We start from the raw sequence: 15,729 nt of genomic DNA, 5'->3' as shown, positions 1-15,729 counted from the left end.
CTCATTGCTTAGTAATTATTAATTTAGCTTTTTATGTCATAAATTGCATTAAAGTAGCCATTTTGTTGATAGTATTCTTTTCAATTTTTATGTGATAACAGAAATTCGTTTTAGCGAACTTTAACCAAAGGCATTTTAAAATATTTTTCATCCATTCAAAGGAGTGATGCGGGAAGTTTCTCATTAAAACCTTTCACAGCGCGAAATAACTGTCTAATGAAACGTCGACGACATTCCTTCTTTCCATTTCATTTTTAATTTTGGAACAAAGAACGTATTATCTTTCGGTTTAACTTGTTTATATTTGAAATCTAAAGGATCGCATTTATTGCTAGTTATATACGAATATTTTATTGATTATACGTTAGCAATTTTTTCGATAAAATTTAAAACATATTTGATTTTTTTACCGTAAATATTAAGTGTGATATTGATAGATATGNTCATTAATATAAGATTATATTAGTGTTTTTTTAATTCTTTCGTTGCTTTCATTTATTAAAATTAGATTCACTTTTTAATCTGTGTTGTTGTTATTTCTAATTTTTTTCAAACTTCATATAAAGAATATTATACCGTATTCTTTTTTACTGAATATTCCATGATGTTATTCTTCTTATTATTATTACATTGCTTTTGTTATTACCGCTGTTTTATTATTGTCTATATCGGCGATTCTTAATTGGTGTGTGCGAACTTCTTATAAAAATAACATAAAATTTAAAAAAATAATTACAAAAGCTAATATTTTTCGTATCTTTTAAATATTAAATGACGTTGACGATCTGAAGATCTGTATATAAGTTATATATATATAAAACTTATATACAGATCTTTAACGTCACTTATATAACAGCATTTATATTGCAGCACTGGCTCATTGATGTGCCGCTAGCAGGGGAAAAAAAAAGACCAAACGTTTAAACGAAAATCATATCAAAAAGTTCGTTATTTTAGCCTATCAGCGTTATTAGCCTATTTAATGGAGTTTTTGGAAATGTCAAGGGTGTGAAATGTGGAGAGGGGTGTCTTTGTAACCTACTGTATATTCCTGGCAAGGTTTAGAGAGTAACTATGAATAATTTGAAGCAAATCGGTTAAAGGAATTAGAATTGTATGATGAACAAATATTCTATTATATATATGAAATTTATATATCTAATTCTAGTATATTTATATATATATATGTAAAATCATTAATAACTTTTTTACATCGGGCAAAAAATTTTGTCTATAAATTGCCATTAAAACTGATTATAGGGCCTATANTATATATAAAACTTATATACAGATCTTTAACGTCACTTATATAACAGCATTTATATTGCAGCACTGGCTCATTGATGTGCCGCTAGCAGGGGAAAAAAAAAAAGACCAAACGTTTAAACGAAAATCATATCAAAAAGTTCGTTATTTTAGCCTATCAGCGTTATTAGCCTATTTAATGGAGTTTTTGGAAATGTCAAGGGTGTGAAATGTGGAGAGGGGTGTCTTTGTAACCTACTGTATATTCCTGGCAAGGTTTAGAGAGTAACTATGAATAATTTGAAGCAAATCGGTTAAAGGAATTAGAATTGTATGATGAACAAATATTCTATTATATATATGAAATTTATATATCTAATTCTAGTATATTTATATATATATATGTAAAATCATTAATAACTTTTTTACATCGGGCAAAAAATTTTGTCTATAAATTGCCATTAAAACTGATTATAGGGCCTATACAGTATATGTGTGTATAATTTAGGATAACATTTCAATCATCATTTCTTTAATAAACTATTTAAATACATATTTTAGAAACAGAAAATTAAACATTTACTTTTCGAAATAAACAGAAAATTTACAATTTACACAACTTATAGAAATCAAATGAAAAAAACTTAACTTTTGTTTCAATTAGTGAAGTTCGTTATAACTCATTGCTTAGTAATTATTAATTTAGCTTTTTATGTCATAAATTGCATTAAAGTAGCCATTTTGTTGATAGTATTCTTTTCAATTTTTATGTGATAACAGAATTTCGTTTTAGCGAACTTTAACCAAAGGCATTTTAAAATATTTTTCATCCATTCAAAGGAGTGATGCGGGAAGTTTCTCATTAAAACCTTTCACAGCGCGAAATAACTGTCTAATGAAACGTCGACGACATTCCTTCTTTCCATTTCATTTTTAATTTTGGAACAAAGAACGTATTATCTTTCGGTTTAACTTGTTTATATTTGAAATCTAAAGGATCGCATTTATTGCTAGTTATATACGAATATTTTATTGATTATACGTTAGCAATTTTTTCGATAAAATTTAAAACATATTTGATTTTTTTACCGTAAATATTAAGTGTGATATTGATAGATATGATTTACTCGAGTATCTCAATGACCTATTTTGTTACATTACAATAGATTTTTCGCTTCGCTTCTTCGTCAAACATGATTTTCAAACAATAATCTTTCCATGATTAAATCTTGTAATGTTAAATATGTAACTAAGGAACAAGAATATTAAATTTGTATAAGTCTATATATATTAAGCAAATTTTTAAAGATTTTTAATTTTTTCTCAAAATTTCTTCGTGAAAATCATTTCTTCCGAGATGATACTTTTACATTACTCATAATCAATATACCTGCATTACTTTGAATGATGTATTTAAATTATTTAAATTGTTAAAAATGAATTTGTAATCACTTTCCTAACCGACTTTGTTTCTTTTTCTTATTTTTACTTATTTTTTCAAACGATAAAAATAAATACTTACATTCTTCTTTTCAATTTATCGGTGCCCATAGTAACATTTCTCTTCACTAAATTTTTTAATCCGTGTATTTAGTACTACTGATGTTCGAATAAAATTTGTGCTACAATGTGATGTCTGATGTAAATTAATTATAAAAATTATCGGCTTTAAAATATTCTTTATCTTACTAGTAAAAAAAAATTAATTAGAAACAGGCTCTTGCGTTTCTTTAATAAAAATAAAAAGTAAAACAAGATTTTCGTTTAGAAATTCGAAGAAAAAAAAATGAATGAAGTCGAATTTTTTTGGAAACTGAAACAAGAAATAAAAATAAAATTATGTTAATTTTTATGAAATTTTTTAAATGGTTGTTTTAAAAATATTTGATATTTTTATTATATTTTTTTTGTTTTGTCGTATAACATTTATTATTCAATTTAATTATTTAAAATCTTAGATAAGAACCTTTTTTTCCGAAGGTTTCCTTTCGTTTAGCAGTAAATATCTTCATCCAAAAGAGCAATGAGACAATAAAAATCAAGATAAACTTTTAAGAATCCATTCAAGACAAAAATCAAGATAGATTTCATCGAGTAGAAAAAATAAATAAAAAAAATAAAATAAATTCTAAAACTTTAATTAAACAGATTTTTTTTTAAATATTAAACGTTCAAATAAATTTACATTTNAATTTCAAAGAGTATTAATGTTTTATTATGTGTTTGCTATTAAAGTTGTACATAAAATTTTTTTTTTAAATATTTCCTTATCTGAATTGAGTTTTTGCTTTGTTTCCATATTTTTCAATGGGAAATAAGTTTAGAAAGTGGGATCTATTAGTATTGTTTACGGTTAGTAATGATTGCTAAATATTGGGTGGATGCATTTAACCTCAGAAACGTCGATCGTCCCAAAGTGGGCATAGAAAGACACTTGGGTATTTTTGGTAGAAACAACAGATTGAATCTTTATTCTTTGAGAAAGATCGATAAGACGGGATGTTTTTAACATTAATAAATAAAATGAAATAAAAATTCCGATATAAAAATAAAAATTGAAATATTTTCCTTGTCTTTCAAACTGACATTCTTAAAATTTCTTATTTAAATATTTTAAAAATAACAATTTAATTAATTGAATGTATGATGTAAACTGGAATAAATTATATTTATTAAATTATAAGAACAGGATAGTTTTTATGTTATTAAATATTTATGAGTTTCAATAATGATTTTCAGAGCCTCAAGGTTGGATGCCCCAACTCACAGAAGAGAACGTCATCTTGATAGCCGGTGTGGCATCAGCCATTGTGATCATTACTATCATAGTAGCTGCGGTTATGGTTCTAAGGAACAGGAGAACTCACAGTGAGTATGACTGCCGGGTGGGTGAAAAGGTTGACAACAGATGATGATGATTAACCATAGAGAAGTCGCGATATTAATCATTCTGTCGGGTGTTTGGTGTCATTCTTGTAATAGGAAACGACTGTCATCCTGCAGTAACAGCTGGAACGGCTCAGAATTGATCCGCGCGCCTTGTGACGTCATTTGCGGCGCCGATGTGACAGATCGTAAGCAAATATTCCCTTTGTAGCCTGACGAGGCGTGGCTTGTCTCATTTCCCTTTCACTCTCTGTCATTTTAAACAATTCCCTTTCTTTGTCACCTGCAGACGGATTTGTACACCTCATCAGAAAATGTAATTTCGAAAATGACGTCGTATGTATGTTAGTCGAGGTGGCGACCATCATATATTTAATCAATCTCTGCCACTCAAAAGTGACAGGACAAGAATTTCTCATTAGATGATGTTGATTCAAGTAGAGAAATTAGTCCAATAAATCACGAAATGGCAGGCATTTTGTTAGTTTGTCGTGATAGGTAATCTGATATCTGTTAAACTGCCTTAATTATTAATAATTAGGTCTTTAATGAGTTATATAATGGTCGAAGTTCTTATATTTATTTCTCGAATATTAAAAATGCATTTTTAGTAGACTAAGAGAAATATGTGTTGTTGGCTGGAAATCCCAGATAAGAAATTTTGTAAATCTTTTATTTGACCATCATCAGTCTCGCGCTGATGCCCTCCATTGTGTATCTTCCGCCAGTTATTTCAGGTGTAAAGAAACTACTCTTTAATTTAGAGCCCAAGAAAGCTGACACAACCTTTCTTTCCATTCGCCTTCCTCAAACAAGGTAAAGGAATTAAGGATCCTGCTCAGCAAAGTTATCTCTCAACCGATTTAAGACTAACGTAATACAGAAGAGGATTGGAGGTGAATACCCTTGTGACAAGCTTCTTTCAATTAGAAGAAAGGGCGTCCAACTAGATTTCTTTGAAGTTCGACCACAAGAAGAGATGTTATTCTCCGGAGATTTTCGAGAAAGTAACAATTATTACAAAGGAAGTCTTCGTCCGAATATAGTTACTTACTATTTTTATATAATAGATAAAAATTAACGATAACTTCACTTGCTCCGAAATCTAGTTTAGTGGTTGAAAAAAAATATTTTTTTCTTATTTTTCTATTATTAAATTTTGCAAAACTTTTTCGTTTGTGGCGATTTCGAGTTTAATAACATCTTGCGTTGGTCTCATTAGTTCTGTCTCTTTATTAAATTAATTTTTAATTTGTCAATTCTTACCTCAGACTAATTACTCGACAAGTTGATTAGTAACGCTGATAGCATTATCTCAGTGATTAAAATTCTCAAACAGTAACAGAAAACTTATGATATATTATTCCAGATAGTTTTTTTATATTATTATTAAATTTTGTTTAAAGAACTAAATTAGATAATCGTTACGACTGGCTCGATTTATGTCTAAGAAAATGATATAGTAAGCCACTTACAACGAGTTTAATACGTTAAAAAAAATTTTGTAGAGGTAAATTCTTATAAATTTTATGAAATGAAAACACCTGGACTCGTCTCATCAAAATCACTATAGAAAAAAAGATGGAAGAATGGGCTGATAGTCTTAGAACATGTAACATTAATAATACCTTTGCCGTGATAAAGTATACTGTAGATCATGGAATACTCCAGTTATGATACAACTAATGCCCTCTAATATTTTATTTCTACTCGCAACTATCCAAAATTTCATTTATCTTATAGTAAAGTATTTTAGGTTCAAGGCTTTACAGGTTTTTCTTTTCTATTTTGTTTTTTTTTTTGTAAGTAATTGAGACGTGAAGGTTCAATATTTTCAAATAATTGACGAGCGCAAGAAAGCAATTTCTTAATACATAAAATGATTTAAGTCTAAGTTTATTTAATTTTATATTAAAAAATTAATCATATTACTTGCTTAAAATGAATTGAAATTAATTTATAAGTAATTTTTTTGTTTTTATAATTATAAGTTCGATTTAGAAAGATCGTGAATTAAATCTAAAGGATATTTTAAAGATTATCTGTTTTTTGGGAGGATAATAATTCAGTAAACATTATATCTATATTTTAAGCTGTGTTACATAAAGAGTGTACTTAAATTTCAAACAGTATTAATGTTTTATTATGTGTTTGCTATTAAAGTTGTACATAATATTTTTAAAAAATATTTCCTTATCTGAATTGAGTTTTTGCTTTGTTTCCATATTTTTCAATGGGAAATAAGTTTAGAAAGTGGGATCTATTAGTATTGTTTACGGTTAGTAATGATTGCTAAATATTGGGTGGATGCATTTAACCTCAGAAACGTCGATCGTCCCAAAGTGGGCATAGAAAGACACTTGGGTATTTTTGGTAGAAACAACAGATTGAATCTTTATTCTTTGAGAAAGATCGATAAGACGGGATGTTTTTAACATTAATAAATAAAATGAAATAAAAATTCCGATATAAAAATAAAAATTGAAATATTTTCCTTGTCTTTCAAACTGACATTCTTAAAATTTCTTATTTAAATATTTTAAAAATAACAATTTAATTAATTGAATGTATGATGTAAACTGGAATAAATTATATTTATTAAATTATAAGAACAGGATAGTTTTTATGTTATTAAATATTTATGAGTTTCAATAATGATTTTCAGAGCCTCAAGGTTGGATGCCCCAACTCACAGAAGAGAACGTCATCTTGATAGCCGGTGTGGCATCAGCCATTGTGATCATTACTATCATAGTAGCTGCGGTTATGGTTCTAAGGAACAGGAGAACTCACAGTGAGTATGACTGCCGGGTGGGTGAAAAGGTTGACAACAGATGATGATGATTAACCATAGAGAAGTCGCGATATTAATCATTCTGTCGGGTGTTTGGTGTCATTCTTGTAATAGGAAACGACTGTCATCCTGCAGTAACAGCTGGAACGGCTCAGAATTGATCCGCGCGCCTTGTGACGTCATTTGCGGCGCCGATGTGACAGATCGTAAGCAAATATTCCCTTTGTAGCCTGACGAGGCGTGGCTTGTCTCATTTCCCTTTCACTCTCTGTCATTTTAAACAATTCCCTTTCTTTGTCACCTGCAGACGGATTTGTACACCTCATCAGAAAATGTAATTTCGAAAATGACGTCGTATGTATGTTAGTCGAGGTGGCGACCATCATATATTTAATCAATCTCTGCCACTCAAAAGTGACAGGACAAGAANTTTAAATTAGACTTAAATAATTAAATTAAATATACATTTGCATAATTATTTTTAACTAGCTAAAGATTAATTAATTTGATTGCATTAAATTCGAATTAATTGATAAGTATTATTATTATTATAATTATACGTAATTTAAAAATTATTTGATAAAAATATTTATTCGAAAGTTTGTTAAAATTAGTTTAATTCTGTAATAAATGTTTAAGAATTTTCAAAGTCATAAAGAGAAGAAATAAAGAAAGTAATGAGTGTAATTTCATACTACTTTTCTGAATCTGATAACTATTAACAATTCTGATTTCGACTCTTAAAACCAATGTTTCTAATTATGTTAAAAGATAAACATTTTTAAGAATCGTTTGGTTAAAATATCGGAAATATCAAGTGTGTGAAGATGAAATCGTGGTTAAAGGTTGTCATGGAAACACATTACTGGCTATTTTCGCTCCAAAAACTTCAGCGAGAGGATCGAATTGTGTCTCTGGTTAGGTTTATAGGGCTATTTTGTAAAGTACGTGACCAGATTTTTGGTAAAGAATCCGTATCTCAACAGAATGACAATATAACAGCCAAAGTTTTTGCTTGATATCAAGATATGATTTTCGATTCAGTCCTTCAAGGTAAGGTTGTTCGTGTTCTGTAAATTGAAGAGATATAACATGTCAACAAGCAGGTGCGATGTGAACATTATAATAAGTGGGTTATTTGCTGAATTTTATATATTTCTTAAAAGAGACCGTTTAAAGAAAGTAAGAGACATAACTTTAGTGTGAGCCTGTTATGTTAGTAACGATCTACTTTCTGCATCATTTAGTGCTACAGATGTTTATTGTTTTTCATATGATTTTTATAATGCATCTTATACTTTTTGAATGACTGTGATTATCGGTAGATTTGCATCGTCATCAGGATAATAAAGACTTTAGAAAAGGAAAACTTCCAGATTTTAGGAGTTCGAAATGAACTAAAAACAATTTTTATAGAATCGAAAATATGAAAACTAAAATTATTTTTATTTATAACTTGCAGAGTTGAAAAATATTTACTTTAAAATAGTTATAAGAATATTGCACAAGATTTCGGAAAAATCAATAAATTTAATTATATTTTGTATATCAGACTGAAAATAACTGAGATCAGGCGGATAACTTGAAAATATTCTTTTAAATCCGCACTTAATTAAATAATATTAACATAAAAATTCCATTACAATATTAAATTTAAAGTTGCGTTTCATGAAGCTTCTTGATTCTCTCGTTTCATACTTTTTTATTTGTTTCTATAAACAATATATAGAAAAAATGAATGACATTTAAATATTATATATCATATAATGAGTAAATTATTAATAAAATTAATTATTAAATTAAACATACAAAATACATTTTCTTCGATTGGAACGTAAGAACTTGAATCTCTTCTTATTCTTTATTTATAGATATAAACTTTGATATAAAAATTATATTAACCAAACCGTATATATATATATATATATGTAGTTTGTATCAATAAACAAACATTAAAAAAATCCAATTTCAAACTTTAGTCCAGAAGGACGTGTGCAGCCATCGGAATCCATCCCTGTCAACAAAACAGCTCTGTCAATAAAACCATCAGGTATGAAAAAGAATAAAAAATAATAATAAAAAAACGCTGGTATTTTTATTTATAACAAATTACAAGTAGAAAAAAATATAAAATTACTTGTAAAAATTAGAAAAAATAATATTTATATCTCCAAATTCTTATTATTTTTTAAAATATTACTAATTCCTTAACATTCTTTAAAACATTAATTAATTAATTTTGTATTCGTAATTTATGCAATTTGTACTAATGAAAGTTAAACAAAATTAATTAATTAATTAATTAATTTGTTATTATTATTATTATTATTATTTTAATTTTCTGCATGATTATTTTTCGTTCCCTGCATGATTTTGCTTGCTCTTTATTTAGTAGTCACATTCAGACGTGTACCTGATTTCGCAGTTCCTAAATCAGAAAGAAGAGGTAATTCTTTTTAATACCTTTATATAATTTATTTTAATTTAAACACGATTAAAGTACAACTTAAATAATCAACACAAAATTAAATTCTTTAAACAATTAAATAATTTAAGTAATACGGATTAAAATATGATTTTTTTTAAATATCCTTTAAACACAATTACTTATTGCATGTGACGAATTGTTAATTAATTTTGCTTTGATTTAATGTGAAAATGCGTATGAATTTATTCTTATGTTGATGTAATGTAATTTGGCGTTACTTTATGAAAAAATAAAGATTAATTTTCTTGTCCATTAGATGTAAATAATCCTACAAAAGGTAAGGCAGGAGGAAGTAAGCCTGTTTATCAAAATGTTACAACAGGAAAAAAAGATTCATCGGAAAGCACAGCCAAGTATGAAAACATGACATTTCATCAAAAAGATCCGAGAAGGGTAAGTAATAAGCTACAGTAATGTAAATTCGATAAATTGAATTTAAAAAAAAATACCGCTCCATTAAACATTTATTATTATTATTATTATTTTCCGATTAATGAATTTGATTTTCTAAGATATTAGATGTAGCTTTAAATAAACTTATTTATTATAGTTAAGAATATAAGCTTTATAAATTTATCAACTTTTTCCAATATAAATGAGCTATATAATAGAGATAATATGTATTAAATTTACTATAAATTTAATTAATGTGAAAGTTAAGTAATTAATGATAAGAATCGAATAAATAATAAGTTATAAATATTTAAAAATCATTAAAAAAAAACGATAGGTAATATTATTCTTAGTTGCTTCATTATTGCTTATTTAGTTGCTTTTTAGCAATAGTAAAATGCTTGTTACCTGCTTGTTACCTCTGATGTTTGCTTGCATGTATTGCTTGCTTGATTCAGCCCAAAACCCCCATTCCCAGTGTGAGAATGAGAACTGCCTTACCTGTCAGCCACGTATATGAGAATATATCTCGCTTGAAGCACAGCAGGCCACTTTCTAGTGGAGCTACCGTCGTCACTCTCGGTGGGGATCAACAAACAACTAGAAGCCTCGAAAAAACATCATCTAACCACGTCCAGAAATCACTACCGTCTCTCAGATCTCAGCATGGGGACGAATCTCTAATACTGATCAATGATAACGATATTGGTTCTACTCCTTTGAAAGATAAAGAAAATAATAATATAAAAGTGGAATACACTTTATCTTCGCAGGCAAAAATGAAGGTTGGTGAAATTTCTTGGACAGTACTGTAGAATGCACTTATATATTTTTGTTTTTTCCCCTCCTCCTCTCTTATTTTTTTATGTTTAAATTTTGTTGAAAGCTTTTTCTACTTTTTTCACGCTTTAAATTTAAATATGAATTTTTGAGTAACTACAAAACTTAATGGAAATGAACGTTTTTATTTCTCCTGTTTTTTTTATCTTCAGAGACCAGCAGTCATTATTAATATATTACAAGCGAATTTTTGTAAAAGCAATTTAAAACAATGATTATTAATTATCAACTTGGGTATAAGAATCGAAATTAAAATAACGATTTATAATATTAAATCGTAGGAATAATTTGAAAAAAAATGAATTAATGCGAAAGGGATGTTTAAATTAAATTAAAATTATATACACCTTATTTATTTTCGAATAATGATAATAAATTTAAATACTAAATATTTCTAAATTGCGCTTTCACCTTTGAGAGTTGTAATGAGAGTTTTCTGCCCTTTAAGGTTACATGTAATGATTAATAATAATAATAACAATGAAGAAAATAACAAAATCAATATTTTAGATTTATCAAACATCCCCTAAGGTGCGTTTTTAAAAAAAATAAAACAAAAATTCTTCAAGCGGCATTTAATTTTCCATAAAATTATCCACCTTATATAAGTCCATTCAGTTTACCTTCGAATCAATTCAAACTTCTAACTGTAAATGACGACTCATCACCATTATATCGTTTATCGCACCGATAGCTTTAGCCACAGAAGGTAATGTGTTTCAACTATTATCTGCAAAATACCATTGTTAGGGAAATATATACTGAAGAGTGCAATTTTCGATCTAGAGGATCCCCTCAGTTATCTGTGGCAGAAATAGCTCCATTCCACTTCTGTAGGGGAAAGAAATATGAAAAAAAAAGTAAAAAATAGCGGGGTCTGTCATGAACAATATCAGAAATGAAATCTGTGGACAGACTGTCCATTTTTTTTTTGTTTTTTTAGTTTCACTGCATGAATAGAAGGAATATCCAGCTGCCACTAAAGTAGTATAGCAAAAGAAACTTTTTCTTCCTTTTTTCGTTTTCATCTTTCCTTATCTCAATTTTTAATATATGAATTGTAGTTACTGCTGAAAATTACAAAACTTTTACGAGATATTAAACGAATTTTTTATAGAATGCTGTAAAACTGTTGTGTTTTGCCTGATTAGACTTTGCTGTTAAAAAACTGCAGCTTTCGAAAAATAATAAATCATAGTGAATTCGAATTATGTTCCTAAATTATCAGCAAAAAATTTTTTACTTTGGGATACAATATCAAAAATGTCAGAAATATACGCGAAATTGGATTTGGCTTATAAAAAATTTGTACTTATTTTTCCTCTAAAAAAAGAATATAATTTAATTTCTACGAGGCTATGATAACTTCTCTTTTGAAGAATCTCTCTTTCATTATATTTCTACAAATCAAACTTATTCTTCAAGAGCTCACTTCCTTATTTTGATCATTCTTCATAATTAATTCCAAATTCTTTAACAAAATTGTACCAACGCATTGATTTCAGACTAATCCAGAAGGTGTTGTATATGCGGATCTGATGTTACCTAATCATGGACGGAGTTTGGTCGGAAGGAAAGGATCATGCACAGAATACGCCACTTTGAAGTTCGAAAAAGAAGAGAATGGAACTCCTGAGTGTAAGTTTCGAGACTAATAGCATAAGGGTCAGCCAGTTGACCTTTAGTTCTATTGCCCAAGGCAGACACAATGGTACAAATTAATGTGGACAGGTTAGCGTTGAAGACAAATGGTCCACTCATCCTGCCAACTGCAGCTTTGGTCAGTTGAACCTTGATGTCCTAAAATGCTGTCCAATATTCCATTAGCCTCTCCTTGCTGGTAGTAGAGGCGTAACCTTAACTAGAACTAAATTTGTCCTTCACTCCTAATCACAACTTTATCCTTCAAAGTACAATCCTTATTACATGTTTTGGTTGAAATTCTATCAATTTTATAACACCATTAATGAATAGATGATTTTTTAAATATATAATATAATGATAAAACGATGGTATTATTCAGTATTTATTATTAATATGTAAATAACGAAGATATAAAATGTTAATGTGATTAATAGGGATTAAACTTAGATGTAATGGGAATTTTATAATTGCAGGAAAATTTGAAGATTAAGGTAATTTTATGCAGATTATTTTATACCTTTACATAGTGTAACGCTATGTAAGAGTAATTTTTAAAAAATAATATTATGAATCGAGTTGTTCCTTTTATTATCCCGTAGCACTCCAATCTCGACGACAATAACGACGCTGATTCTGACGATAGATGGAGCGAGCGGTCAACACCACCGCTGCTTCCTCGAGGGATAACTCTGCCTGTGCCTCCAAGACCCCAGACAAAGGCTCCATCTCGTGACAAAACGAGGAACTGATCAGCCCCGTATCTATGGCGTTAAATAGAGGTGGCTGTTGGCTAGCTTTGTACCGGGAGTATCGACCAGAAGGTGTGAATGTCCGTCCTGTACTGTAGCTGACAGCTCAAATGACCTATATAAATATATAAAAATTATATATATAAATATATATACACACACAACAAACTGCAAATGCAGTATTTGCACTGCTGTTCCATATCAGTGTTTGTGTGCGGGGACAATTTTTATGGAGCAATGTCGCTACAGCTGTGATGTTTTATTTTGTTCTATTTTGTTTTGTAATTTTAAAAAAAGTCGGGATGATCGGTTACATCCCTGTTACGGATCGCTCGTCAGATTCCCTCCTCATTCAGCTCCCTTCGACCCTCTCTCTACAGTTACCGAAATGTTTGTACTTTATTGAATAACAGCTGTCAGATTGATCTATGGGTTGTTAGAATTCATGACATGTGAGAGCTAAAGAAATAATAAACATTTATAAAGAAATTTGCTGTGTCTATTCTCTATCGCTCCTTTTGTTCCTGAAGAGAGACCATGTGCAAAGTTTCTCTTTATGTTCACTCGATAATTTTGTTTTTACTCCAACAATAAATGGTTTAACTATTCATTAAGCTGAGAAACTTTTATTATCTCTTAAAGCAACCGACGAAGAAATTACAGTATTGTTCCCTCATGAGGGTTATCAACTAGCTACGGTTCTACAAACATGACAAAATTCGAAATTAAAAATATTTTAATGTTTGAATAAAATATATAATTTCTGTCGCTGAATTTTTGAAGTATTATGTTAAAAAATTTTATCATAATTAAAACGAAAGAATAAAAGGAAAAAAATTTATATATTATCGTTAACGAGATTTTTTAATACGACTTTTAAATTGGTTTTCTTAAAAGAAGAATTAATTGCTGAATACTTTTTTAAAAAATCATATTTGATAACTTAGATAAAAATTTTGATTTTTACATTGTACTTTCTGTAAAAAGTTAATTAAAATATATTAAAATTTTAATTTGAGCAGTTTAAAGTTATTATTTTTCATGCAGAAACATTAATAAAATTGTGAAAAAGTTAATATTCATATGGCTAACGGGTATCAATCGAGAATATAAAAAGGACTTTGAAGAAATGCTGATAAATTTTAATGAACCTAAAAACGTTTCGTTCCGTTGAATTTAACTGAAGTTATTCACGGAAATAAACGTTTGAGATTCATTAAAAATTTACACGGCATCGTCAAAATTATGTTTTTAAATGCGATTACGATGTAGCATGTAAAAAAACTAGTCGAATATTTTTTTAAATAGTACCATCTATTTAATTATTATTAGAAAACGTGTTTCGATATTCTACGAGTTGATTTAAATGCTAGTTCATAGCAGTAACGCTTTCCAATACAATGTTTCTGAGTAATATAGCACGAAGCTGTGATATTGTATGGCCCGAAGCAGTTAAAGTTTTCGGAGATTTGCAATAGTTTCCGTGGCACTGGATACGAACTAAACCTATATCTGCTCTCTAAATGTCTGCACATTTTCCTGACGTGTTCCGGCCTATCTGACACCAGATGTCGTTCCGTTTGAGTAATGGTTTCCTGGCCGATGTTTGGATCTGATAACCCTATCTGACGGAGTTTGGGACAATGTCCGATCTGGCAGCTTGTCCTCTGCAGGCGACACAGGTCGCTAAATGTCATCTACTAACCTCCAAATACTGACCGAAGATCAACAAAATATTTGGCCACGATGGAAAATGTGAAGAAAAAACTGTTTCTACCAACCATCCCTTCTGGCATTTTCCGATTTTCTAAGGTTTGAATGGATACAAAAGGTTATTTCTTTTTGCCAAATGTCATCATTCAAAAAATTTTAAAAAGTTTGACTTTTAGCGTAGATAAGAGAAGAGAATGTTTGTGCAATGCACTCGAATGCTACATGATATCTTACAGATATCTAAATGGAAAAATTCAGTCGGAAAAGTTATTTCTGATATAAATTATTCGGGATTTTTGTACGAGAGCCTTTTACATCTTCAGTTTGCAGACTCAGTGATATAGTACATAGCCTAACCTATTTTTCAAATTGCATGGATAGAAATAAATCGAATTGGAATGTTCGAAAATTTCTCAGTATAAAGAGAGATTATACAAGAATTTATAAAAATAATATTTTGTTAAAACATTCCGAATAACATTTACAGAAATAAATATTAAACATTTTCTTTTTATCCCCCTGTGCCATGTAATTCTTTATCGTTTCTTGACACCTCAGATCTTTCATATTTAGTAGATATAACTTTTAATATTTACTTATTGAACACGACTCGATTGTCATTCGTTTCATAAGTAGTACATGCATTTTACAACTTATGTAACATATGACAAGCGTCGTAAAAAAGTTGGCAGATGAGAAATGCACGAGAAGTTTCATCTTGCCAAAACTCATGCACATAACGTATAATACTTGTCTAGTTGACTGAAGAGAAATCTTAGTTGAATATCAAACAGTCGATCTTCTCATAATATGGTTTCTACTCACGACAGAAACATCTTACAACATTTCTTTTTTTTTCTTTTTATTTTCAAATTACCATAATGACTTTTCTGGAAACTTGAAATGATAAGAGCGGTTTTTAAATTGCTACCATTCTTATATCTTTGTCTACTTATACAAAATAAAGTTATTTAATG

The 15,729-nt window shown here is 28.9% G+C and overlaps 1 protein-coding gene across 1 annotated transcript in view; it reads left to right on the top strand.

Moving 5' to 3' along the window:
- LOC111629203 (hemicentin-1-like) overlaps positions 1–13,876 on the top strand; it is a gene marked incomplete at its 5' end in the record, with an annotated part of 60,304 nt that extends 46,428 nt beyond the window's left edge. Inside the window, 8 exons of the mRNA XM_023373110.1 lie at positions 3,985–4,146; positions 6,797–6,925; positions 8,883–8,975; positions 9,318–9,371; positions 9,670–9,806; positions 10,265–10,591; positions 12,152–12,284; positions 12,890–13,876. Of these exons, the coding sequence (XP_023228878.1) occupies positions 3,985–4,146; positions 6,797–6,925; positions 8,883–8,975; positions 9,318–9,371; positions 9,670–9,806; positions 10,265–10,591; positions 12,152–12,284; positions 12,890–12,912 (1,058 nt within the window). The remainder of the gene's footprint in view (positions 1–3,984; positions 4,147–6,796; positions 6,926–8,882; positions 8,976–9,317; positions 9,372–9,669; positions 9,807–10,264; positions 10,592–12,151; positions 12,285–12,889) is intronic.
- Positions 13,877–15,729: the final 1,853 nt, after the last annotated feature.

This window comes from Centruroides sculpturatus, unplaced genomic scaffold (genome assembly GCF_000671375.1).
Source record: "Centruroides sculpturatus isolate CEXI.00-Female unplaced genomic scaffold, Cexi_2.0 scaffold126, whole genome shotgun sequence".
Taxonomy (NCBI): domain Eukaryota; kingdom Metazoa; phylum Arthropoda; class Arachnida; order Scorpiones; family Buthidae; genus Centruroides; species Centruroides sculpturatus.
This window is presented reverse-complemented; position numbering and strand designations above follow the sequence as displayed.